The sequence below is a fragment of the Urocitellus parryii genome, chromosome 5 (genome assembly GCF_045843805.1).
Source record: "Urocitellus parryii isolate mUroPar1 chromosome 5, mUroPar1.hap1, whole genome shotgun sequence".
NCBI classification, from domain to species: domain Eukaryota; kingdom Metazoa; phylum Chordata; class Mammalia; order Rodentia; family Sciuridae; genus Urocitellus; species Urocitellus parryii.
In genome coordinates this window covers 58,236,193-58,263,762 of record NC_135535.1, presented here as the reverse complement: position 1 = coordinate 58,263,762, position 27,570 = coordinate 58,236,193, and the positions used below count along the sequence as shown (strand labels likewise).

The following is a 27,570-nucleotide window of genomic DNA, read 5'->3' as shown; positions in this document are numbered from 1 at the left end:
AGAATGAAGAAAATAGATAATACCAAAAAGAAAACGGAAGGCCCCAGACTCCTACTACAGAAGCTGGGCCTAGACAAAATTGAAGTTTTTATTCCATGGCCCCTATTACAACAGCGCTGCCTCTTCTTTTACCCTACACACATCTCTTGGCAGGCATCCCATAGCTGGATCCACTGAACCCACAGGTCTCCCCAACAATCCTAGTGGAAAAACAAGAGATACTTTATACTATAAATAAAGAACTAAAGCACAGAGTAGTTCTCTGGACAAGGAGTAACCTTTACTTTGGTTTTTTATGAGACTGCACAGTAGTACAACCTGCTACTTACACAAGAATGTTCTTTGTAACTCAGTAGCAGAGCGCTTGCTTGCCTACCATGTGCGAGGCACTGGGTTCGATTCTCAGCACCGCATATAAATAAATAAAGGTCCATTGATGACTAAAATGAAAAAAAAAATGTCCCTTAGAGATCTGTCACCTGGGAAGGGTGACAATGATGGAAGCAGAAAGACTCAGGATGGGGGAGGATGGTTAAAAAGCAAAGGGAAACTAATGGTATGAACACTGAGGAGTAAATTACTGATTACGTAGAAACATCAAATCCAAACAAGAAGACTGTAAGTTCATTAAGAGAGACCACTATATAGTCTATAAAACTTTATTAAAATTGGGACTATTTACAAACCATATAATACAAATGAAAAAATACATAAGACATCATTATTTTTTCTTACAGAAAAGTGGGCAAAATGAGACCCATGGCAAAGAGCCATCCCTGATTTTTTTTCTTTCAAACATTCATTAACATTTATTTTAAATATAAATGACAAATCTTTTCTCTAAGTAATACTAAGGTTTTACCTGTAGGCTAAAACTCACACAGTGATTTCTTAGCCCTGTTATCTCAACACTAATTCCATAAATATGGGAAACTGGCAACTGCACACTGTTAGCAATTTCTAAAATTCACATTATGAGCTATTCGTTAACATGAGAATGCTGCTCATGCTATAGGAAAGTACAAAAAAAGTGACTTCAACATTTTCAAGTCATCATCAAGAATGTGAAAGAGGAAGATGATATACATGGGCATGGGAAAATGGACACCAAAGCTACACATTTAGGAAGTCTGTGTGACCACTCCCATTCCTGCTAAAGATGCAGGTCAATATTGGCATGAATCTGTTTTTGTTGTTGTTGTTTTGTTTTTTTTATTCCCAGCAAGCTCTGGCTTTTGCAAGGTAAGGCACAAACACCCTTTTACAGGTAGTAACTGTCTAGAATCCAACTCAATAGCAACCTGAATCCATACATCACTAACACACCATTGGTCGCCATAATTGCATAGGTTCCTCTAAAGAGGAGAAAATAATAATAGTTTCTGCTACATAGAAAGAGAAATAACAATTTTGGGTGCATTTGTCTAATGCAATGGTTATTTACTTGGTTTCAGTTCTTACATAATGTTAGGGCACAATAAGTCTGTTCCACTGTCCTTTCCTTGGTTCATATAAAATTCTTAGCATTTCAATATAGGTTATTATCTAACATGTCAGACCTGAGTCCAAAGGAACACTAGGACATTTAATTTCCTTCCCTCCTACTTCAACTTTCACCACTAATTAAAAAAAAAAAAGAGTTATGAGTACATAGTTAGGAATCATTTTTATGCAGGCATCCATCTGAGCCCATCCTTGTGTGTGTGTGTGTGTGTGTGTGTAACAATAAAAAGATTTGAGGGCCAATTATATAATTCATTCCTAAGCCTCTTATTTTTTGGATATCAGGACCTGGGGGGACTATCTGGTCTATCTGGATCCTTTAATTCATCAAACCTCTATCAGATATACCCAGTGGAGACTGAGTTAAAGGAAACTTAGTGGACAAAGAGAGGGCTGGCCCCTAGAATGGGATGTACTCTCACAGAATGGTACATGTGGGATCCAAAAAGCTATCATTAGCAGAATTCCCTTTGCAAAAAACTTAAAAATCACAAATTTGAGGGGAGAAACAAAGTACTTTAGTGTGATGAAGACTGATAGGAATTTCTTATTAGAAGGTCCCGGAATGGGTAAGTTTTTCTTGATTTTGGTAATGTGTTCTGTTGCTCTCACAAAAACAATGAGTGAGGAAGTGAAAGGAAAACATTTTAGGCTAGTTGCCTCTCTGTGTTCCCAGTAATGGGAGTCATGCTCTACACAACTTTGTCAGACCGATTAGAGGCAATAGATTTCCAATGCTGATGAGACCCTGAGCCCCAGAGCCAATTTACAGCTTGATATTTGGCAAGCAAGACGCTGACGTGGCAGCAGACATGGCTCCAATGTCCATCTCACCCCACAGTTATCCCTTCAATCCTTCTTGATGAGATTGGTCTGAGAGATGAGACTGTGCTGAAATTGCAAGAGCTATATAACTGCCAGAGAAAATTAAATAGGGGCTTCAAGTAGTGACTGAGCCAGCAGACTAAGTGGCCATGAGGGAGACAAGAACAGTTCCTAAAGAAGGTTTACAGAGTCAAGCAATCTCCAGGCAGGGCTCTGAAGTATAGCCACACAAGCAGGCAGGGCAAGGACATGCTCCACACCAAAAAAGCACCGTCCTTCACTGTCTGAGAGCAACTCTCATGCTGCAGGGCAACTGTCATTTCCTGCAACTCAGTTCTCAACTACCAGACAGGGAGAAATAAAATAGTTTGATTTTATTCATCCCAAATTCAAGCACAGTGAAAAATTGGTCTTGGTATGGAAACTATAGTTCTCAAGGAGTTTACTATACAGAAAAGGGAGAGCATTTCCTAACTTCACAATGCCTTTCTCATGAAAATAAAGACATGAGTCAGGAAAAGTCACCTTAGAGGAAAGCTACCACCTCCTTAGGAGTTGTTTTGGGGAAGGCACCAAAATCCCCATAGAGTCCTGAGACCATCCATACAGTTGGAATTACTTCTTCAAATCAACTTATGTTCGCATATGCTAGATCTCAAATACTATAAATAAGGTAAAAGAACACTTCAGAGGGTGTGTGTGTGTGTGTGTGTGTTTGTGTGTGTGTTTTTGTGTGTTTAATGCTGGGGATTGAACCTAGGGCTTCATACATGCTAGGCAATTACTCTACCATTGAGGTACATGTCCAGCCCCTTGGAGGTTTTAGTAGTACTTTAGAGGAATAAAATTTAACCATGTACACAATTTACAAAGGCATAAAAGTTTCCTTGTACTCTGTGACTTTAAGACATCTGCCCAAATATTGCTCATTTTTCACTTTCTATTATTTGTCTCTTTCTACCAATTGAGGTAGTTGTCATTTTAGGATAGTTTAAGGCTCCAGGGAACCCTGATGGAAATAATCGACTGGCCACCTGGAGGGGAGACTCAGAGCTGATATTTTAGAAGTTAGCAATGGAGCCTGGGGCCTTTCAAAACTACATGCTAATAGCTGGTCTGAAAAAGTTGTAAAAGCTTTTTAAAAAAAATCTTTCTTTTCCAAGATCAAGATAAGTCAGGAAGGGGCTGGGGATGTGGCTCAAGCGGTAGCACGCTCGCCTGGCATGCATGCGGCCCGGGTTCGATCCTCAGCACCACATACCAACAAAGATGTTGTGTCCGCCGAGAACTACAAAATAAATATTAAAAATTCTCTCTCTCTCTCTCTCTCTCCTCTCTCCTCTCTCACTCTCTCTTTAAAAAAAAAAAAAAAAAAAAAAGATAAGTCAGGAAATCCAATGTTGTGTACCTTCCATGAGTTTCTATCTTCCTGGGTAAAGGAATTATAGCTTTTTCCAGGGTTCAAGAATGAGGATAACAAAGAACCAAGCAAATGACAGATACTTGGGAATTTGCTCCTTCATAAATGATATTGCTGGCCTAAGGGTACTTTCCAATGGCAAAAGAATCTGAAAGTAATGCCACTATAACAAAAGGCAGCATGAACCTCTGATGAGAATTGTAATTACAAATAAGTACAGTATTCTTAGGAAAATGTGTCTTCTCCTGATGGCTAAATAGGCATCAGAGGCATAAAGATAACCTGGAGACCTATTTCCTGGCAAGGCATCAAGAAACTTCACAGATTGTTTTAGGGCTTACAAATTAGCCTGAATCAACAAATTAGCCAGAATAGGAGAGTGCAAGGAGTAAGGAAAGACTGAAAGGAATAGATAAAATGGGCATACAAAGGAAGAAAAAAGGAAAGGAGATAATTTCTTGGTTCCATAGCAACTCAATGTATGTAACACATGAGAGAAAAAAAAATGGGGTAAACATCATCATTTCTCCTGGCCAGCAGGAATAATGCTATAAACCAAGGGGAAGATAAGGAAGAAATGAGACAAACTCTCAACTGTATGAAATAGACCCTTCCTCAAAGGGAAAAAGAGTGCAGGAGGAATAGGAAGAGAAAAAGGCAAATATATTTTTAAAATGGAATTAAATGTTGAATAAAATAAAAAGTTCAAGAGCTCTTCACTATAGAAGAACCTATAGGCATGTTACTAAAAGCAAGCAGGACTCAGAATATCATGTGTAAGAACTAATTCAAAGCTCAACACACAGCTCCTAGGGCTTTAATGAATAATCCATAAAAATATCTAGGGGCCAACTGGGCTTATCACTCTGGAGCATTTGCTGGTTCAGGAACATGAGTTTGATATATTTTAAAAAACATATTTGTTTAAAAGACAAGACAGGCGCTGTGACTATAGCTCAGTGGCAGAGCACTTGCCTAGCATGTGTGAGGCACTGGGTTCAATCCTTAGCACCACATAAAAATAAAAAAAAATAAAGGCATGCTGCCCATCTACAACTACAAAAAAATAAAAAAAATAAGACAGACAAAAAATCCATTTTCCTCTCAAAACAGTTAAATCAAGGATTATTCTAAAGTCACTGTAATAAAAGCAGAAAGCGAAGGATGTTCAGACTTATGGATTTTTCTCTGGAAGATGCAGCCTCTAGTCTGAAAGCCCTACTTAAAATTCTCATTTTAGAGGACCAGCCAGTGACAGAAATGTCATGATCAAATCAACTTTCAAAGAGGAGCTAGAATGCCATGCTGGCTGTGACCTTCCAGTTTTTTTAGAAACAGAAAAGTGGGCTAATAACTTAACAGGTGGAAAGCACACTACCATAGCATTCACTTTGTCCACTCTCCCTCCTTAGGGATCCCACAGAGACTACCACAATCATTCCCAGAGAGATCTACTCAGGCCTCTCATTTAATTTCTGCACTATCCTTCAACCTGCTGTAAAGGCCTGTAAGAAATGCACAGTGTTTGCAACACAACCACCGAGGCACCAAATCAGTCTACATGAAAATAAATAACCACCACACTTAAGTCAGGAAATTGTTCTGTGTGGCAATGAGGTGCTGAGAACCTGAGTCCTCCTCCTCCTCCTCAGAAGTTGCTTCCTCATCCTGGGCAATAATGCTCCCTAATCCATATTCCTGTTCATGGACGGAAACTTCATTTGGTGTGAGGTGGAACGAACCTTCTACAAAGTCAGCAAATCTGGAAAAGAGAAGGTAATATTCATTAGGAATCTGCCTTCTGTCCTTTTAAAAAATATATTTTTTTATTTATGTGTTTTAGTTGTAAATGGACACAATACTTTATTTTACTTATTTATTTATTTTTATGTGGTGCTGAGGATCGGACCAAGTGCCTCACACATGCTAGGCAAGTGCTCTACCACTGAGCCACAACTGCAGCCCAGCCTTCTGTCCTTTCTAGTTGTCCTTCAATAAGAACAAATCACAACACCTGTTATGTTCACAACTCAAATTATAATGAGTCTCGTCAATATCCCTGTCTTTACTCTGACAGATAAATGGAATAAAGCAAGAAATAGAGAGAAAGGAAGGCTGGGATCATAGGCCAACCTTCCCTGCAACCCTATTCTGCTTAATAAGCACTAGCCTGTCCTTTTTAGTCACGGAAGTGCTAAGGTTCCTTGAGTCACCATATTCCTGATAAGAGATGATTAGGGGCATTACACAGTTATTTTTGTTTATGGCCCTATAAACTTCATGCTGTCAGGATTCCAAATTGAAGCTTCGCATACTCATTGGTATAACTACTCCCAAACAAAAAGGAAAAGGAAAAAGAACAAGAAAAAAGAAAAACCAACTCAGAGAACAATGTAAAACTTTCATTGTACAGACATAATATGGAATCATCCCACCTCAGTGTTATAAATAAAAGGTAAGGCAGGTAGTTCCTTGGGGAAAGTGGGGAAAGAGGAAACAGGTTACTGATATAGGTATCTTTCTCTTGACTACCCTTAGATTAACAATAAACAAAGGCCACAAATACAACATGACTATCTAGAGTATGATCTCTGTTAGAATTCAAGGTCACAATTACCCTGATAGATACTTAGCTTATCTGGCTAAGAGTTTACCTTTTTGGAGACTGGATTCGAGAAATAGTCTTCCAAGCAGAACAGTCTGGACTGTTACAAAATTCTCGGAGCTCCTCTAAAGCCCTTCGGGTCTCTACCTCTCCTTGTATCCGATATTCTTCTTCTGTCAGGAGACGAGGGGGGACAGGCTTTTCTGTTGCTTTACACATCTTTCTGTGCTCACCAAAATAATATCATGAATCATTAATCAGTAACCTATATTCATCCTTACTTCTAGAGCCCTTCAGCAGACCAAGCATACAGCAGACAATCTGAACATTTTAATAAGAGTCATTACTCCCACTTTTTTCCATAGACATCCTTAGTTATGATGGATCCTGACATATTAAATTACAAATGAAAAGTCGGAATAGTCATTATTATTCACTAATGTGAATAAATTCATTTATCTTCCAATAAATAATAAACAAAGTATTTATTTCCTGATAAATAGAAAAACAGCAAGAAAACAATGTTATAATATTGTGGTCTGTTAACTTCATTCCTCAAACTGAAGGTATCACTCTATCTGAAATAGAACAACCACTGATAATCTCAGAATCCATGACCATTTCATATTCACTATGCAAAGTGATAACATGCTATGAATTATATCTTAAAATAAGATTAGGACTTCCAGAGCAATTTGATCCCCAGTGTGAAATAACCTGAAATAAGGTAACCTGAGGTCTGTGGTATAAAAGTGATATAATTTGCACCACCTAGTGGTAACAGGGACACATAACAATTTACTGGATGCTTTTATATAAAATGATTAGAATAAAAATTTTTATAAAGCCTAACAGAGTCTAAAAACATAGTCTCAGGAAGAAACAATGTCAGAGAATAACACAGTGACTTCTCATTAACAAAGAGGCTCTCACAGGGTAACGCCTCTGGATCCTTTTGCTACAAACTGTATCCCATACTGCACTGTGTCAATACAAAGTTATACTGCCTTCCAGTCACCTGTAGGTGATGTACAGCCACTGAATAGGGTACTCCAGGTTCTTAGTACACAGTGCAATGATGATAATGGCAAGGGCAATGTGAGGTATCTGGATGCCGGAATACATGAAACCCAGGCCCATCAGTTGCAAGGTCCAGGTCAGCAGGTTGATACTTCGTTCATTCTCCAAGGGCCCATACTTGTAACATACTGCAAAACTCATGAATCCAACTGTGAGGATGTAGCCTATGAGAAAAGTTATCAGAAAAAATTCTTTTTCATCTATACCTGATAAAGATAATATATATGGGAGCAGTACTAAATTCACAATATAGCATCTACAGAAGCAGAAACTGGATGTGATCTTTACTCAATTTTTCATTTTTCACTATTAGAAAATATAAATATACACTCACCCACACATATAAACACACACTTATATCTTTAATTTTCTATCCTTTTTCTGTTGTACTATTTGGTTCAAATGAACAATAAAGCTACATGTTGAAAAATTCTGAGTTTACTTTTAAAAACCTGAAATATGAAAACATAGATTAATAACCACATAATTTCTCAAATGATAGACTGAGGGTTTCTATCAGCATAACCAAAAAATTCTCATTTTATGGTCAAGATTCACTGCAGTCTTCTTTTGAGGAAAATGGGGGTACCGAGGATTGAGTCCAGGGGCACTCTTATCACTGAACTACATCTCTAGCCCTTTTATTTTTTACTTTGAGACACGGTCTCACTAACTTCCTCAGGCTGGACTTGAACTTGCAATCCTTTTGCCTTAGCTTCCTGAGTCACTGGGATTATAGGCATAGGCCACCATGACCAGCAGCCCCTGTAGTCTTTTACTTCTTAAACCCTTTAAGTCCCATTGTTCCAAATGAGAGACACCTAAGAAACTTAAATTGGCCGGATGGCATGGTGGCACATGCCTATAATCCCAGCGGCTCAGGAGGCTGAGACAGGAGGATCACAAGCCAGCCTCAGCAACGACAAGGTGCTAAGCAACTGAGTGAGACCCTGTAAATAAATAAAATACAAAATAGGGCTGGGGATGTGGCTCAGTGGTTGAGTGCTCCTGAGTTCAATCCCCAGTACCCATTAAAAAAAAAAAAAAAATCCTTAAATTGTGCAAGAAATATACCATTTATGGTAACTTTTGAAATGAATATTAAGTTTTTACAGTTCTATTCTTTTGAGAAAATAGGTGAATAATTAGAGTATTCCAAAAGATATTTCATGTATATAAAATATATGCAAAAAATATATGAGCTCTAGATTATTTTACCATACTTTTGTCAATTTCATTGAAATATACAGAGTTGAAAACTTGGAACTTAATGAGTTAGGACTTCATGTACTTAAAATATAATTATATTAACAAAGTCAATTTTATCACTTGTCAGAAAGATACTTTTTGTGCAAAGAGAAGTGCATTTATAAATACCAACAAATTAAAATCTTCTCCATAATACCTGCATTTTAATTTAAAATAAGGTAGTAATGGTGGAGATGTTTAAAATAAATGGAAAACTATGATTTTTCAAATTAATCAAATGACATAAACTATTAACTCTTTGTAAGCAGGCAACATCTTTTAATGATCAAATTAACTAAAATAGCCTACAAACATGCAAAAAGAGAAGCAAAACCGACAACACTTACTTAAAAGATACTGCCAGTAACACCTCCAGATCTCTTGTAAATTCTTAAAAACTAGCTGAATGAGGTACAGAGAAAAGGACCAGCCTCCCACCAGGATGACGTAAATGGGACTTTTCTAAGAGAGTAAAAGTGAAAGCAAAAGTTACAACAGACTTTCCATACATAAAAGAAGCAAAATGGAATTATGATTTTTTTCTTAAAATTCAACCTACTCAAAATGCACAAAAACCACATCTCTTAAAAAGATGTCCTTTATATCTAAAAGGTACAGTCTGCAAGGAACACTAGGAAAATGAGATGCTAAATAACTTAAAAGCCTGGCTATGCAATTAGAAAACAGAAAAGTGACTTTACACTCCCACTGAGCACAGGATTTTAAATAAAGAGAGTTTTGTATATAATCAGGCTTCAAGTTTCATCAAGGAAAGTTCCTTTCAGAATCAAGGAAAGAGTAGGGCATTCACTCTGTCATCAATGCAAATTTTCAATGTTCTAAGATTACCTAAGAAAACAGGCCTTCAGCTATTCTGAGTTCATCCTAACTGCATATGAAGATTCTGCTACTTACCCTGGGCATGAATTTGGATAGTATAAAAATGATAATTAGTAGAGAAGCCACAATTCCCACACTCATCCCCGTGGAATAGTAGAAAACTTGACTCCTGCAGAGAAAAAATTTATTTCATGACTGTTGGTATAGACTCTGTACACAGCATTATTGAAGCCAGGGCAACTAACCAGCCAAAGGATTTTTTTTTTTTTTAAGATATGAGATTAGAGTAGGTATTTACCAAAAACTTTAGGTCAGAGAATTATAAAGACTGATACAATATAGTTGCTGGGAGATTATGAAGATTATTATCAATGAGGTCCTCTCAAATATATCCCCACAATAAATAACTATGCTTGATCTTCCACTCACATCCCCAATCTCTCTCCCAACCCAATTCTTTTTTTTTAATATTTATTTTTAGTTGTAGTTGGACACAATACCTTTGTTTTATTTATTTATATGTGGTGCTGAATATTGAACCCAAGGCCTCGAAGGTGCTAGGCGAGTGCTCTACTGCTGAGCCACAACCCCAGCCCCCAACCCAATTCTTATTAAGAATCTCTCTTCTGAGGAACAACTCAGCTTCTCTGGGGAGAAGGAAGGAACAAGAATACTGCCCAAGTAGACAGTAAAAACTAAAACCAAACTGACTATCCAGAAAGATAAATTAACCTTTCATGGGTCCTAGAACAGAAAGGTCCTATTTCCATTCCAGGTTCTTTCTTCAATTATTTCCTGCTCTCTGTGAGTTTCTCTTAGGATCCCCCAAAGTAAGGAAAAATTTCCACCAACTCCACTTCATTCCAACTTCAAATTTTAATTTTTAATCTTTCATTCACTATTCCACAAATATTTTTTACTTCATATATACATAATGATGATTCAACCTTTATCCAATGTTTTCTTAGTTATCCATATTTTCTTTGCATCTGTACATAACAGTTTCACCTCTCTCAGTAGGTAAAAAAGAAAAGCAATGTACAGCAGCTTATGTTTGTCTCCTTACATGTGAACAGTATGAAACTCATCAACATATGACCCTGTAAATATGAGACCTTCAAGTATTAACTCTAACAGTAAAAAGGATAATGACGGTCACCTTTACAGTAACTGTCTAACTCCTATTGGCCCTCCATGGGTCTACTCAATGGGAGAATTTCATTATTAACATTGCTATTCAAATCAGAAAACAACAAAAATCACAACACATGTTATTTTAAAAATATACAAGCAGGCAACATCTAAAACATATAGGCCTGAAGGGGGGATGGCAGTACTTATGGCTTTTACGATAAAAGTCAGACCTTTTCAAGCTGTACATTAGCCTTCAAACCTACCTGCTCAATAAGTCTCCACAAAAAAACAACATAAGTCCAAGGAGGAAAATGAGGAAGAGTTTGGGGTCAAATCCTGAAATAAATAAAGATTTTTTTCTTAAAAGGGGAGCCAAACAGTTTAAGGCATTATAAAATAAAAGGCAGTTTTAACATTATTGGTCAGCTACAATAAAATAAATACAAATAGCCCACCTAAACAGCATTGTAAATTCCACACAAAGCCTGGGCACTCTTTCAAAGAGAGAATATAATTAGGTTTCTGCTTAATCTACTTTTCTGAAGATCTTACTTATATTTAAGTATATACCTACTTAAAGCTACCTGGACTAAGGCTCAAAGAAGCTAAGCTTCACTTTGGACCAAATTAGACACAGTGACATAGCACTTCAAGCAATGCCCACAAGAGGTCTCTACCACTCTTTATACCCTTAAGTTACAGCACAGAAGTTAGTAAATTTGCCTAGAACTCTGGGTCTGAGCCTCCTGTTTCTTTCTGACTGCTTATCTTGCCCAATCTCCTTCTTTTCTTTGCTACATAGCACTGTGCTGGAAAAAGCTACCTGTCAAATACATCTTGCCCAAGACCAGAGAGCCCAAGCAAAGACCCCTTAATAGCATACCAGAGACTCCTACAGCTTTTACATTCAAGAGCTCTGAATCTACGGGAGGCCCACAAACAGAGCCAGAGGGCTTAGTTAATGTAGAAGGGTACACCGAAAAACCATGGAACTCTATGACTTTGGAAGGGCATAATCTATTTTTGTAGCAAGAACCTAGAAACATGTCTACTATTCACAATATGCCAGGATCCCAGGTAATAACAAAGGAAAACCCAAGTTGGAGAGAACTCAACAAAATCCATCTCCTCTAAAATTTTCTCAGATATCTTCAGAGAAGGAAAAACATTTCCCAGCTCCACTGAATAAGTCTTAAACTGCAATGGTCTTTACTTACAGTTCCACTCTTTTTATTTGTGAATTACTAATAACCAATTTTATCTTTCTTTGGTTTTTATTATTTAACCACTAGAGTCTCCAAATACAGGACAGCTACCTTTGTCTAGAAGTGTCTAGAAGGCATAAACATAACTGACTCACTATAAGAGTACTATGCATATCAGCTCAGGGCCATTGGCAATATTAGAAATGCAAGACTTCACAATTTTAGGAAGGAGGTACTCAGAATGGCCTGAGGTAGTGTCTCGATTCTAGGTCTAAAGAGTCTTATGTGGGTGGAGTCTTTGTGAACTGTTTGGAGCTATGGTACACTCAGGGCTATAATCAGAACCAAAAGGGAGCCATCTTGGGTGGACTTGTCTGTCTCACTAATTATACCCTCCAGAACTCACTCCCTTCTCAATCTAGAATCCATCAGAAAAACAGGGGTGAGACTTACTCCGGGTCACAATGACACTGTACTTGGCATCCTCTATAATTTCAACTTTAAGGCAGGTTTTTGTGCTGTATAGACCCACGTTAATATAGGTGTCATTCAATTTCTCTTTTAAAAAAGAGGAAAAAAAGTTCCAGATACTGAACTGCTCGAGCTCCTTCAATTTCTCCTCATTGTCCACCTGGGTGACTCGGACCAATGTGGAACTATTTACCCGGATCTGTAACACAAGTAAATCAGGATGAGAAAGAAGGAAGTAGGTTTTTAAAATTTTCAAATAAAATTTTTAAAAACCCTTAGGTAAATAAATCAGTAGTGGGCAGTTTTCTACAAGGCTTATCAGAAATATAGAGATACAGCAGCTAAAACATAGTTGGGCAAATAACACTGCACATGGCACAGAAAGGAAGCTGTTAGAATGTCTTCTTGTTAACATGATCTGAATCTACTATTAGGCCAGAACATAGTGGGGTGAAAGACTCTCAAGCTGAGTTATCAATACAGCTATTTATAAGAGATCATACAAAGAAAGGATCTAGATTATTAAGAAAATTACCAGTCATAAACAGCCCCAGAAAACTAAAAATGTTTCCCATAATGACAGGCTGAGAAGTTCAACCTATTGTTGCAAATCACGGATTATGTGTAAATGCTGATTATAATGTACCCCAGATGGAGTATGATTTTTATACGAGACAATAAAAAAAGAGAATTAAAAAAAGAAAACAAAAACCACAAGCCCCCTCATAGGTTTTTGAGGTGAACAACAAATACCCTTATCAGTAACTATACTTATAGTAGCAGCAACATTTTCAAAAGGACTCATTTTGTTCAATCACTATTACAGCCAGACACTCTTGCTTGCCAGGTGACTTAACAGTGTTATGAAATAAATAAGACCAAAGTCATTTTACCAAGGGGAAACTTCAGCTCAGGTGGTTTATAAAACATCTTTTGTAGAATCAAAATAGAACAGGGGCAGCGAGGCAAGAGTTTACGTCCTGACAGGCATGCCAGTTTCCAGCCCAAAGAAGGTATAAGGGCTTTAAAAAGAGAGAGGTGTGTTTATGTGCATATTGCCAAAAGGAAGAAAGGGGAGGAAGCTTCTTTGGGAAAAGAAGAAAGGAAGTTTACCTCAAAGTCATAGTACTGTAAGCTTCTTAAGGGAGCTGAGATGCCCCTGCGAGGGGCTTCCAAATTATTACCTGTATCCGTGTCCATATATCATGCCACTTTGGGACAAGCACATTTTTATAACAGAACTGTTGGCTGGTACTCATACTATAAACTCGGGATTCCTGAAGCATGATCACATTTACATCAATTCCAGCTTTATGCAAAGAAAGGAAACAAAAATTAAGTATAACAGAACAACCTAATAACTGTAACTCATTTCATAAGAACTAAACTAACCACTTTCTTAAACTTGGAGCTGAAATATCAGCCAGACCAAGAAACAAAACTAAAATGAAAGAATAAGGCAGAATCTTATTTCTGTTCCATTTAATTGTGTGCAGGACTGCGTGCACTCAGGATTAAACCCAGGGCCTCAAGCATGCTAAGAACACAATCTACCACTCAACCCCAAAATTTTATTATTTAAATATTACAAATAGTCATTAACTCAGAATAAATATTAACTACTATTAAGTGTTTATTAACATAGAGTGCTGTTTCATTTAACCCTCTTAACAGTGCTATGAGAGATATTTCCATAATGCCTAGTTTACAAATGAGGAAACTAATATTGAAGAAAGGTTAAGTAATTTGTCCAAAGTTAGACAGCTAGTAAACAGCCTAATGGTGAGAGTCACAACCAGGTCTGACTACAGCTTTAACCATGTTATCCTGCTTTTCCTGTAATGGGATAACTAAAGTAAGCTAAAGTAACCCCATATGTTGATTTTTCTAGATACCCTGAATATGACAAACTAACAGAAGTTTTTTTTGTTTTGTTTTGTTTTTGTTTTTAATAAGTCTTTAAGAAGAAACTAAAAGATTGCAAAGTTGCTGTTTATTCCAGCTGTTTCAAGTTTTAAGAGCAGCCAATATGCAGTCCCTCTGATTTATCAAAATGGAAGATTCTCCCCTCAGTTTGTATTCACCCTTAGCTAATTCAAGGTTTAAGAGTGACCATTCAGCTAGGTGTGGTGGCACATCTGTAATTCCAGCTACTTGGGAGGCTGAAGCAGGAGGATGGCAAGTTCTAGGCCAACCTGGGCAACTTAGTGAAACCTTGCCTCAAAAACAGAATTTTTAAAAAAGGGTTGGGGATGTAGTTCAGTAGTAGAGAGCTTGCCTAGCATGTGCAAGGCCCTGGGCTTAATCCCCACTACAGGGGTCAGAGAGGGGAGTGACCAGTTTCCTATACTTTCCCATCCAATTTTGTTCACATTCCTGTTTTAAACACATGCATTTAATTTTTTTTTTTTTCCCCAGTGCTGGAGATTGAATCTAGAGCCTCACACCTGGAGTAAAGTCCTCTCCCACTGAGCTGCATCTCTACCCTGTAACTTCTTTCTAAAGTTCTGTGTTTTGCATACCAATTTATCAAATTCTATCAACTGGAAATTTAGTTATCACTTTGGTTCTTGATATAGTATAAAGGTGGGGAAATTAAAATAAGCTAGAAAATAAATAAATAAAAAATACAAAAATCTTGATCAAATCTTAGAAAGTCAAAATTACACACACACAAAAAGCACTGATGCCTACCACTGAGTCCAAATGGTTTTGGGGTGAAGCTAAGACCAATTTTGATTTCACATTTAGTCTTTTAGCAAAAAAACTACAAAACTCAGAAGAAAACATAGGTGTACATCATTATGACCTCAGATTAGGTAACAGTTTCTTAGATATAACTCTAAAGTATAAGCAACTAAAGAAAAACTAGGTAAACTGACTTCACCCAGCACCAAAAAAAGAAAACCAACAACAAAATATTGCTTCAAAGGACACTATCAAGAAAGCGAAAAGACTAACCCACAAAATGGGAGAAAATATTTGCAATCGTGTATGGTTTAGTATCCAGAATACAAAAATAACTATTACAACTCAACAACAACCCAATTTTTTAAATAAGCAAAGGATGTGTATACATTTTTCCAAAGAAAATACACAAATGTCCAATAAACACATGAAAAGAAATTCAACATCATTAGTCATTAGGGAAATGCAAATCAAAACCATGATGAAATACTATTTCACACCCATCAGAATGGTTATATTAAAAAAGAGATCAATAACAAGTATTGGTTGATGATATGGAAAAATTAGAACCTCCATATATTGCTAATGGTAATGGAGAAGTTTGGTAGTTGGTAATTGAAAAAGTTTGGTAGTTCCTCAAAAAGTTATCATACAATTCCACTGCTAAGTATATCTCAAGAGAACTGAAGAAATGTGTTCACATGAAAACATATGAATGAATTTTCACAGCACCATTATCCAAAACAACCAAAAAGTAGAAACAACCCAAATGTCCACCAACGGAAAGAACAGATAAGCAAAATGTAGTATATCCATACAATGGATATATTCAGCCATAAAAAGAAATGAAGTACTGATATATGCTACCAGACAGATGAATTTGTTGGGCTTGGTAGCATATGCCTACAATCCCAGTGACTTGGGAGGCTGAAGCAGGAGGCTCATATATTCAAGGCCAGCCTCAGCAACTTAGTGAGACCCTCAGCAACTTAATAAGACTCTATCTCAAAAAAAATAAATAAATAAAAAGGATGTAGCTCAGCACTTCTGGGTTCAATTCCCAGTACCAAAAAGAAAAGATAGATGACTATGGAAAACATTACACTGCATAAAAGGAATCAGACGCACACACACACACACGCGCGCGCACACACACAGCAACAGAAAGCCACATATTGTACAATTCTGTTGATACAAAATGTCTAAAAGAAGCAAATCCACAGTGACAGGAAATAGATTAGTAGTTGCCCGGGGCTAGAAGGAGAGGAGAATGGGTAGTATATAGAGTTCCATTTTGGAGTAACTAAAATTTTATGTAATTAGACAGTGGTGATGTTGGCAAAACCTAGTGAAACATTAAAAACCACTGAAGAGAGAATCTTATGGTGTATAAATTTATATCTCAATTTTTTTAAAAATTAGGTCTTTATAAACTATCAATTTCTCACTAGGGTTATACAATAGTAATTTGGATTTCCTCCAAGTCTTTCCTAAAATGAAGCCTTTTCAAAGTCCTGTTGACACTTATCTCCCTAACAAACCTACAAATATACAAAAAGAATACCCATTCACAAATATAGATCAAGTTAATTTTCTTATGAAGAGTGAAGAGTAAGGTTACATAAAACATTAAACATACTGTATTTACAAATGTGTTGAGACCTGCAAAAACACTGCTAAGTTAAACAAGAACTGATTACTTTGTTAAAATAATATATAGTCTATTTACAAATCCCTAGGCAAAAACATGCACCTGTGCAGAAAAAGAAAAAAAAAACACTTATTAATCCTTTCTCTCCCACAGCACCAAATAATATGACATAACACTTTTCTAAGTCTATTATTACTTTCAAAAGGGTAGTTAGATACAAATAATGCATCAGTACCACAGGACATTTGAAAAACTTAATGTCAGGAAAAAACATCACTGTTTTTCTTTTGTTTGATTGTTTTGGTGCCATGGATTGAACCTGGGGCGCTTAACCACTGAGCCATATCCCCAGCTCTTTTTTATATTTTACTCAGAGACAGGATCTTGCTAAATTGCTTACAGCTTCTCCAGGTTGCTGAGGCTGGCTTTGAAGGGATCCTCCTGCTTCAGCCTCCCAAGCTGCTGGGATTATAGGCACATGGCACCATGCCCAGCACCATCATTTTAACAGTAACCTTAAAGTTTTCCAAAGCCACATTCCTAAAGAAATAAAACTGTCCTGTAAGACCCAATGCCAGAATTAATAAAAATCTAGTTTTTTTCTTTTCCTGAGTCCCATACTATTCAAGGGGGAAAAATGAATAAATAAATAAACCTCTTCGATAGTAACCTCCAAGAGAAATAAGCACCTTGGCTAGCCATATCCTTGGAAATGAACTGAGGGGGACAATATGACAATTCGGCCTTAGGGAATAATCTGCAGAAACAAGCAGGACTCCAGATACAGATTAATATTTTTAGAAATATACAACTAAACCAAATGACCTTAAATATATTAGTACTTTGTATTTCCCATAGCAAAATAACATACATCACTTTTCCTTCCTTCCTCAAAGTGAGTTAGCCTACATGTTAAAAAGCAGAATAAATTAAAGTCAGGCGTATAATTCAATAGAGCACTTGTCTAGCATGTATGAGGCCCTGGGTTAGATCTCAAGGACTGCAAAATGATAAAAATAAAAACTAGCAAACATGAAAGAACAGAACAAATTAAACATTAAGGAAAACAACTTCTAAACCTCCCAGAATTTACTGAATAATAAATTGCTAACTGTATTACCTATAAAGTACCTATTCAAAGATTAATAATTAGGGGCTGGGCTCAAGTACCTAAAGAGAATGGAGTACTATTTCAAAACACAGGTAGTAGCACCAGGTAGCAGGGTGCTTAGCTAGCCTGCACAAGGCCTGGGTTTAATCCCAGTTCTGAAAAAAAAAAACCAAAAAATAATAAAATCATGTGAAAAAGACCAGAAGAGAATGTGATAAAATTGATTACATCTAAATGGAATGAACAATGAGAGTTTTGATTACTTCTTTATGCTTAATTGTACTTGCAAAATATTTAGAACAAATATGTATTACCTTTATAATCAAACATTTCAATAACATCCAGTGAGGACTGGGGTTGTGGCTCAGTGGTAGAGCACTTGCCTAGGGCAGTGTGACACTGGGTTCAATCCTCAGCACCACATAAAAATAAATAAAATAAAGATATTGTGTCCATCTAAAACTAAAAAAAATATTTAATATCCAATGAGGGCTGGGGTTGTAGCTCAATTGGTATAGCATTTGCCTTGCACGCGTAAGGCACTGGGTCGATCCTCAGGACCACATTAAAGAAAGAAAGAAAGAAAGAAAGGTGTTGTGTCTGTCTACAACTAAAAAAAATATTTTTAAAAATCCAATGAGAACCCTTACCTCCCCACCCAAATATGAATCTCAATTTCATTGTGAGTTTTCTTGACAAAATGAGTGAACTTCTACATATAACATGTAAATCGGAGGTAGGATAAAAATCAATCTGTGGTTTATATATGCTTTGAGTATACAATTTCATAATAAAGAAAAACTTCATTTAAAAAAAATCCAATGAGAAGAAACTAGATCTTTTTTTTGGGGGGGGGGGGGCATTGTGGATGGAACCCAGGGTATTCTACCACTGAGCTACATCACTAGCCCTTTTTATTTTTATTTTTTTTAAATATTTATTTATTAGTTATTGGCGGACACAACATCTTTGTTTGTATGTGGTGCTGGAGGATCGAACCCGGGCCGCACGCATGCCAGGCGAGCACGCTACCGCTTGAGCCACATCCCCAGCCCCTAGCCCTTTTTATTTTAAAAGAGTAACTTGCTAAATTGCCCAGGCTGGACTTGCTGTCCTTCTGCCTCAATCTCCCAGTAGCTAAGATTACAGGCATGTGCCACTAGTACACCACTACTACCTATCTTTTGCAATAATATTTCATTCTCTATTACATGATGGCTCTTTGTAGCTGCCACCCACATAATATATCAGGCTGTACAGAACAAATATCATCCCCAAGTTTACTTTTCTCTAAGCCAAGAAGTTCCTGTTCCTCTCAACAAATCTGCAGGGCTCAGAAAGAAAAAAAAGAAACTTCAAAGAGAAAGAAACTTCTGACTGAGTGCTTAATATTTTCTCCTTTCTACAAACCACAATTTCATTTTAGAAGTTCAATCTGATAATAGCCTTCAAATGCCATTGTAGGCCCTGACTCTGTAAAAGTACATTCCTGAATACTTATTCCCCTCTCCCTAGGAGGAAAAGTTTTCAGAAGGATGCTGCAGTTTGGAACTAGATCTTTGAGTGCTGATATGACGCCTTAATCCTAAATGACAGCAGAAGATAGACATGAACCTAAAAGGAAAAATGAGAGTGCATTGCATGTGTTTACAAGATAAGATTATTTTTACTCTCCTCCGCCGTTTCCACTCCCTCCAGTGGAAGCTTGGGAACCCCACTTATTTTTCTATCATGAATTTAACAAAGGTTAAAGGAAGTTTCTAAAAAACACACTTTAAGATTTCTGGATTCGAGTGAAAAGCTTCCTTCCCAATCCCAAACTGTCAGTCCAGCTAGCAGATATCAAACACATGTGTTTGAAGGAATCCACAAATTTCCAAAAAGAAACCCATTGATGTTAAATAGCACTAGCATCTTTTTTGGGGAAACTGAAGTATAATGATCTCAGGTCCGTTAAATAGGGCAGTTAGGGGACAGAGTCTTAAAAGAGCAGATGTTAAAGAACAATGTATTTCTGTAAACTCTAGGGACCTATTCTACCGCCCATGCTCCTGCTCCTGACCGCACTGGCTGAGAAGGTGTTTGCTAATTTGCTAAATAAATGTGATCCTCCCTTTCATGAGGCCTCTCCCCCATCCCCGAAAGGTTCCGGGATCTTATTCCTTTTAACCTACAATCTCGAGAAGACCCCAGCAGCGTGGCAAAGTCCCCACGGCCAATTCTCACTCAGCGCAGGCCTCTTTTTCCAGTGTTCGCCAAAAGATTCCAGGATCCTCCACTCTCGGGGAGCTCCCCAAGACCTCCCAAGGGCCTTAACCCACCAGTCCCGAAGGGGCTTCCCCCCGCACCCCGGGCTACTCCACAGAGCCACCGCCCCTCTGAGGAGTAACGGCCCACGCCTTCAGGGCAAGACCCACTTTTCCAAAAATAAACCCTTCCGCCCCCACCCCCAAAGCAGCTGCTGCCCGGGTGGTACCTGAGCCGCAGACCAAGCAGCCGGAAAAGACCAAGAACAGCCGCATTGCCCCACCATCCCCGGCCCCCCAGCCCCAGGACCCGGGACCAACAGCCGGCGACACCGCTACTTTGATTCCTCCCGCCATGGTTGCCTTAAGCCGCCTCCTCCTCTCTTGCCTCTCCCCTGCTATTAGCCCCTAACAGGCAGTCCCAACAGCCAGTCAGCTACAAGGCCCTCTCCTAGCCACTAACTTGGAGGGCGGGGCTTCGAGCTCTAATTTCTCCCAGGACCCTAGGAGTCCCGCCCCTTAGCAACTGATGTAAGAGGGCGGGAGAAGCAGCTTTAGCCTATTAGAAAACCGGTTCTCGCCTCACCTTAGCAATGGCAACAGGAAGATCCCACCCCTTAACAACATGCTTCCGTTCCCCAGTTTATTTACAAGCGCAATTGATGGCAAGTTTAGCCAATGGAAAACCAGAATTGGCGAAGCCTCCTGATCAAAACTTGGTATTTCCATCGAAACTGTCTCAAGTTCCTTCTGCTTTCTTTTTCTTCTTCTTCTTCTTTTTTTAACCACGATCTTTTTGTTATAGGAAGCCTATAATCAAGATCTCTTTATGAAGAGAGTCTATTCATGTTTTAAAATAAAACAATGTTTTAAAATAAAACGATTTGGCGAAGTGTGGTCTTCCAAAGTCCTAAATGATTTAAAACAGAAATCACAAAAATTTTGTGTTGTCAGGCATAAATGTTGGAGTTTAAAAATGTGGGGCTGGGGTTGTGGCTCAGCGGTAGAGCGCTCACCTAGAATGTGCAAGGCTGTGATCGTCAGCACCACATAAAAATAAATAAATAAAACAGAGATATTGTGTACAAATAGAAAATAAATATTTAAAAAAATGTGGCCATATGTCTGGGGATGTAGTTCAGTGGTGGAATGCCATCTTAGTATATGCAAAGCGTTGATTTGGTCCCCACACACACAAAAATGTCACAGGGATTTTTTTTTAAATGATGTTCAATTCAAAACAAAATTAATTTGAGAATTAAGAAAAGGTCTCTTTACTATTGCCATTTAAGCCAAAGATAGCATGTACAAATATGCGACAGCAAATCACTCTATAATACACAACTACAATTCACCAATTTAAAAAGCATGGAAAGGAAAAACAAAAGCAGCAGCAGTCCAGGATAAGAGGCAAAGGAATCCCCATAGGATCTAATAGTTGTAGATAATAAAACTAGACACAAAGGAGCCAAGTGAGTTCAGAAATTCAAGGACAGGGATAACTTCTGAAGATTCAAGCTTTCAAAACAGGAAGGTTTTTTTGTTTTGTTTTGTTTTGTTTTTTTCTGTCTTTTCTTTTTTGGAACTGGGATTGAACCCAGGGCTTCGGGTATACAAAGAAAGTTCTTTGCCACTAAACTACATCCCAGCCCATCAAAACAAGGACGTTTTAAAAATTCCAAATGTCCTGAGCTATGGACAAGAAAAGAAATTACATTCTCATAAAACGTTTAGGCCAACCATACTTCAATGTTCATCCTGTCTCCTAGAAACACTCAACAGATGACCAAGAAAGGTCAATATCAACAGCAATAAATCACACTTATATTACATGTACCCTTGCTATCATCTGATGAAAATGGTAATTTACTTCTGTGGTATTCTTCTTCAAAACTCATAACAGGGTTGGGGGTGTCACTCAGTGTTAGATTGCTTGCCTAGCATGAATGAGGCCCTGGGTTCAATCCCCAGCATTGCAAAAACAAATAATAAAAACTAGTTAATACCAGTCTTAATCAAAACAAAAATATTGCACAAATTCCAGAAGGACAGTAATCAAAAATGCTTCTCAAACTATCAAGACCAGGGGCTGATGTTGTGTCTCAGCGGCAGAGTGCCCGTGTAGCACATGCGAGGTGCTGGGTTTAATCCTCAGCACCACATAAAAACAAATAAATAAAATAAAGGAATTGTGTCCAACTATAACTAAAAAAATAAAATATGAAAAAAAAATATCAAGGGGCTGGGGTTGTGGCTCAGCGGTAAAGCACTCGCCTCTTACATGTGAGACCCTGGGTTCGATCCTCAGCACTACGTTAAAAAAATAAAAATAAGGATAAGGGCTGGGGATGTGGCTCAAGCGGTAGCACTTTCGCCTGGCCTGTGTGAAGCCCAGGTTCGAGCCTCAGCACCAAATACAAACAAAGATGTTGTGTCCGCCGAAAAAACTAAAAAATAAATATTAAAATTCTCTCTCTAAAAAAAAAATAATACAAATAAGAATAAAAAAAGTTATAAAACTTAAAAAAAAAAGTTTAATGTGGTATTATGGGTAAGATTTTGGACCAGAAAAAAGAAAGGTAAAAATAAAACTAAGGAAATATGAACAAACTACAAACTTCAGTCAATAATAATATATGAATAACTGACTATGGTGATGTTCACCTGTAATCCCAGTTACTCAGAAGACTGAGGCAGTAGAATAGCAAGTTCAAGACCAGTCTGGGCAATTTAGCAAGACCCTTTCTCAAAAAATAAAATGGGCTGTGGATGTGGCTGAGCGCTAGAGTTCCTATGGATTCAATCCCAAGTATCAAATTTTTAAAAAAGGACTGGGGATATAGTTTAGTGTTACAGTGCTTCTGGGTTCAATCCTCAGTATTGTAATAATAATAATAGTAAATGAATAATATTTTACTAATGGTGGAAAATATACCATGCTAATGTTGAATAGTAATAGGGTAAATAATGGGAATCCTCCCCTCGTGGTGGCGCAAGCCTGTAATCACAGCAGCTCCAGAGGCTGAGGCAGGAAGATAACTGAGTTCAAAGCTAGCCTCAGCAAGTAAGACTAAGCAACTCAGTGAGACCCTGTCTAAATGAAATACTGGGGATATGGCTTAGTGGTTGAGTGCTCCTGAGTTCAATCAACAGTTACCTGCCCGCCGACCCCCCCCATGGGAACTCTCTGCACTCTTTTCAATGTTTCTGTAAGTATAATATAGTTCTTAAAGTCTAGTAATATGCATGTGTATATATGTATATTTTATATATATTTCAGAATACTATTATGTACAAATATATAATTCACATACACTTACATAAACACACACACACTCCATTTTTTCTTCCACACCATTCAGAGCTTGCTTTTTGGTTTTGACTAAAGGCAATTTAATTTCAGGTTTGGGAACTAATTCCAAAAGATCATTAACTACTGATTATTAAAATGTGTAAATGAAGTATACAGTAATGAGATTAGTGGTCCACAAATATATCACACCTTATCACACAAATGACTGCTGTTGGTTCAATATAGTACTTCAATGCTTATAATACCTGTGACTCCACAGACTGAGCCAAGAGGATCTCAGGTTCAAGGCCAGTAATCCCAGCAGCTCTGGAGGCAACTTAGGGATACCCCCCACACGTATACACCTCCATCTCAAAATTTAAAAAATAAAATAAAAAGGGTTGAGGGTGTCACTCAGTGGCAAAGCACTTCATTCCCAGTACCAAAAGACAGAAAAAAAAGGAGTAATTTTTGCCTTATTTTAATAACGAGGACACCACTCAAAACACTTTGAGATTCACCTTCAAAATCTATGTAGCACACGCTACAATGAATATTCATTATCTGCAGGTGGATCTGATTTATGCAAATAGCCAAAAAAAACTTAGGCCAAGGCTGATGAGTAAATAGGGTGGGAAATCTGGATGTAAATGTGTGTTCAGAACTTCTTGAATTTTAGAAAAATAAAATGGCACATATGCACTATACAAGGCAACAATCGTAATGGCATCTAGGACAACACCTGTTAACCAAATTAATATTTCTGCAATGACATATGAATAGTGATACTAAGATAAATGAAAGAGGTATAAATGAAAACCATAAATAATCTCATGTAAGTTTAGGTCAGATTCTTTGCCACAAAATAAGCACAATTCAGATTAGGTTGAAGGCTTTGTTATTGTTTTCAGTGATGGAGGGCCTGGCACTTAACAAGTGCTCTATCACTGAACTACATCCCAGCCCCCAGAATAGGTTTTAATGTGTCAAGTAAGTTATGAAAAAAACTTTTGGTTTTCCTAATTTCAAAATTTATTATTATAAATAAAGGATTGCAGATTGTGAATATTTTATGAAAACAATTCAGCCATCACCAAGTCCTATAGATTTTATTTTCTATCTTTTAGATCTGTCCTTTCCTCTCCATTCCATGCCACTAAATGCACCCAGCACTTTGTAATTTCTCACTGGGAGGATCTTGAAGCGACAGCATCCTTTGGTTTCCTTCATCTGGCTTCCCTGTTTTTGCAGTTATAAATCCTTCCTCTACTTTGCTCCTTAATGCAGATCTGACCCTGCCATTCCTAAGATGCAGTCTTTATGGTTCCACATTATCTATCTCTGTAGGATGAAACCCAAAACATAGATATAAAGAAACTACAAATTGCTATTCAAAGTTTGATACTGTTTGATATTTTGATACTAATCTGCAATAAAACTATTGCAGAAGTATGCTTAAGAAGTTTACTAGCAATCTGAGGGAGAAACAATATTTATGAACTCTAATTTTTAAAATGGGGTGATTTTTTTTCTAATCCACTTTTTTTGTATTTTATAAAATTAGTGGGCAACATTAGAATTTCTTTTTTTTTTTTTTAAAGAAAAAGCTTAGTCCAGTCCTTAACAACAGTTTGAGATATACTGGTGTATAACATCCTTAATACCACGCTTGTACACCTCCCAGGGCTCATTTTTAACCTTTCCACCTACCTTAATGTTCTACCCGGCAATAATAAACAATGCCTAGTTTTCCAAACATGGAGTTCTGTTTCATGACTCCACACAAGCACATGCTCTGGTCTGATTTGACTTCCTTTCTTCCCAGAAATCTCTTCATACCTCAAAATTCTGGACTGCCTCATCACCTCTCTTGGATCCCTGTCTAAATCAGTCCCTCACAACAGGCAGAATAGGTAACTTGCCCCTTAACACTTCTGTCATAGTTTGTACCCTTATTATTACAGTATGTTGTAATAATTTGTTTGTATGGCTATTCCCCTACTAGTCTTGAGTTCTATATAGAAAGAAGTTAGGAACATTTGTCTTTTTTTTTTTTTTAAATTTTATTTTTAATATTTATTTTTTTAGTTTTTGGCAGACACAACATCTTTGTTGGTATGTGGTGCTGAGGATCGAACCCGGGCCGCACGCATGCCAGGCGAGCGCGCTACCGCTTGAGCCACATCCCCAGCCCAGGAACATTTGTCTTTAAGAAGTGAAGCACTTCTTGTAAAATAACTGAGTCGTGAGTGCAGATACATCCTTATTATTCCAGCTACTAAGGAGGTTGAGGCAGAAGGATCACAAGTTCAAGACCAGCCTCAGCAATCTAGCAAACCTAATATCCTAGGTTTGATCTTTAGCACATGTGTGTACATACACACACACACACACATACACACACACGTGAAATTGAAGGATGACACTTCATGGACTAAATTGAAGGATAACACTTCATAGACCATAAATTCTGATGTTATTAGAGGAGAGGAAAAGAAAAAGGAGAATCATTACTTTATATTCATTTTTTCTTTTTTTATATATCTCTTTATTAATTTATATTTATTTTTATGTGGTGCTAAGGATCGAACCCAGGGCCTCACACGTACAAGGCAAGAGCTTTTACCACTGAGCTACAACCCCAACCCTATATTCATTTTTTTCTATTACCAGCAAGGATTTCAGCTTTCTATGTATAGTACCAGGGTGTGAATTAACTTACCAGAGTAGTGGACATTTAAGAATGCCAATGAGCCAGACTTGCAGGACTCACTGGAAACTAAGGAGGAGAGACATAAAAACAAATGTCTCCACTTAAAAACAATTTTGTCCAGGCTCAGCCCCTTTTGCTCTAAATTTTGTGTTAATTGCCCTCTTCTTAGTTGCTCAGGCCTGTAAATAGCATCATCAATTCATTCATTTTAGAGGGCAAACCAGGTATCAGGCCTCTAAAGAGGTCCTGAGCTGAGGGTAATACAACTATATTGAAATAGTGTATAAAGACCTCCTTGGAGAAGTGGGAGGAATTAATTTTGCCTGGAGGCGTGGAGGTGGTCCAGGAAGGAGAGGGTCCAGGAAGGTGAGTTTGAGCCACAGTGAGTGAGTCTTCAAGCATTTGGCACTGTGAAAAAGTGGGGAGGAGGAGTGAGCGGTGCAATCTGCTAGATGAAAATCTACACGTGCCTGGGAACAACAATCCTTCTGGTTCGCAGTGACTGGTTTGCAGTATCCTCACTCCTCTTCCACCCACTTTCTCCCTTTTCTTCACAATCTTTTTCCCCTTTTCCTGGAGAACTAGGTCCAAGGATGTTGTCTCCTTTCCTGGAAGAGACCAGTGTAGACAATAAAGAGAATATTAAACTTTGATTAAATAAGATCGGTTGATCTGCTGTGTGCATTTTGAGAACACTGATGGGGGAGGGGGGAGCAGGTGAGTCAGGTACCGATATGGTCCTAAATGACCAAGTGGGACACTAAGGAGAATGCGGCCCATGCAGAAAAAGCAATGAAAATTTTTGTTGTTTTTTTCTCATTCCCTTTTTGTCCCTCCCCCAACACACACACACACACACACACACACACACACACACACCCCTCTTATCTTTATGTTTTTCTATAGTTTCTCCTGGTCTTAGTCTCTCCTACCTCTCTCTCCCTTTGCTAAAGGCTGGAAATTCCTTGTTCTCAACGGAAGGGAGTAGGAGGGGAGTGGGGGTGGTAGGAGTGGGAGGGAAGCGAAGAACAGACATCTCAGCAGCTCCGGCGCGGGCTGCGGGGGCGCTCTGGGCCTCTGGCGGGGCCTGACAAGTCAATGATTTTTAAAATGTATATATTTTTAAATCCACACATAGATGGGCCCCAATACAAACCTAGATAGACAGAGACACAGATATACAAGTAGATATAAAGAAACATAAATACATAAACTCAGGGTACTGAGCTTATTTATTTAAGACAATAGCGTCTTAAATTTGCTTTGCATTCTACAATTTGCAGAGTTTGTCACATAGTTTCTATTTGAACCTTATGACAATCTTGAGATACAAATACCCAGTAGTTTCACTCTCCCACACAGAGGTTCGCACCCGGACCCTTTCTGACTGCGTTTCAAAGAGTGGACAAGCCCCTTCCGCGGGATTTTACTCCCCTCCTTCCTCTCCCGCCAAGCATCCGCCCCAGGACGCGGGACCGGAGCCCTCAGAATTGCTCCTCCCTCCTCCTCTTTCCTGGACCCGGACCCAGTAGCCCATC

The 27,570-nt window shown here is 38.0% G+C and overlaps 1 protein-coding gene across 2 annotated transcripts; it reads right to left on the bottom strand.

The window, feature by feature from the left end:
• Positions 1 to 5,098: 5,098 nt before the first annotated feature.
• Positions 5,099 to 20,384, bottom strand: Nemp1 (nuclear envelope integral membrane protein 1). 2 transcript variants are annotated; one of them, XM_026398457.2, is made up of 9 exons: positions 20,258 to 20,384; positions 13,516 to 13,640; positions 12,314 to 12,530; positions 10,919 to 10,991; positions 9,597 to 9,690; positions 9,029 to 9,143; positions 7,372 to 7,597; positions 6,403 to 6,576; positions 5,099 to 5,510 (listed from the first exon to the last, which is right to left on the bottom strand). In XM_026398457.2, the coding sequence occupies exons 1-9, from the start codon at positions 20,382 to 20,384 to the stop codon at positions 5,333 to 5,335; spliced, it is 1,329 nt and encodes a 442-aa protein (XP_026254242.1). In that variant the 3' UTR covers positions 5,099 to 5,332. The 2 variants fall into 2 exon arrangements, with proteins under 2 accessions (XP_026254242.1, XP_026254243.1); XM_026398458.2 differs by lacking the exon at positions 10,919 to 10,991 and having other exon boundaries at positions 12,457 to 12,530.
• Positions 20,385 to 27,570: the final 7,186 nt, after the last annotated feature.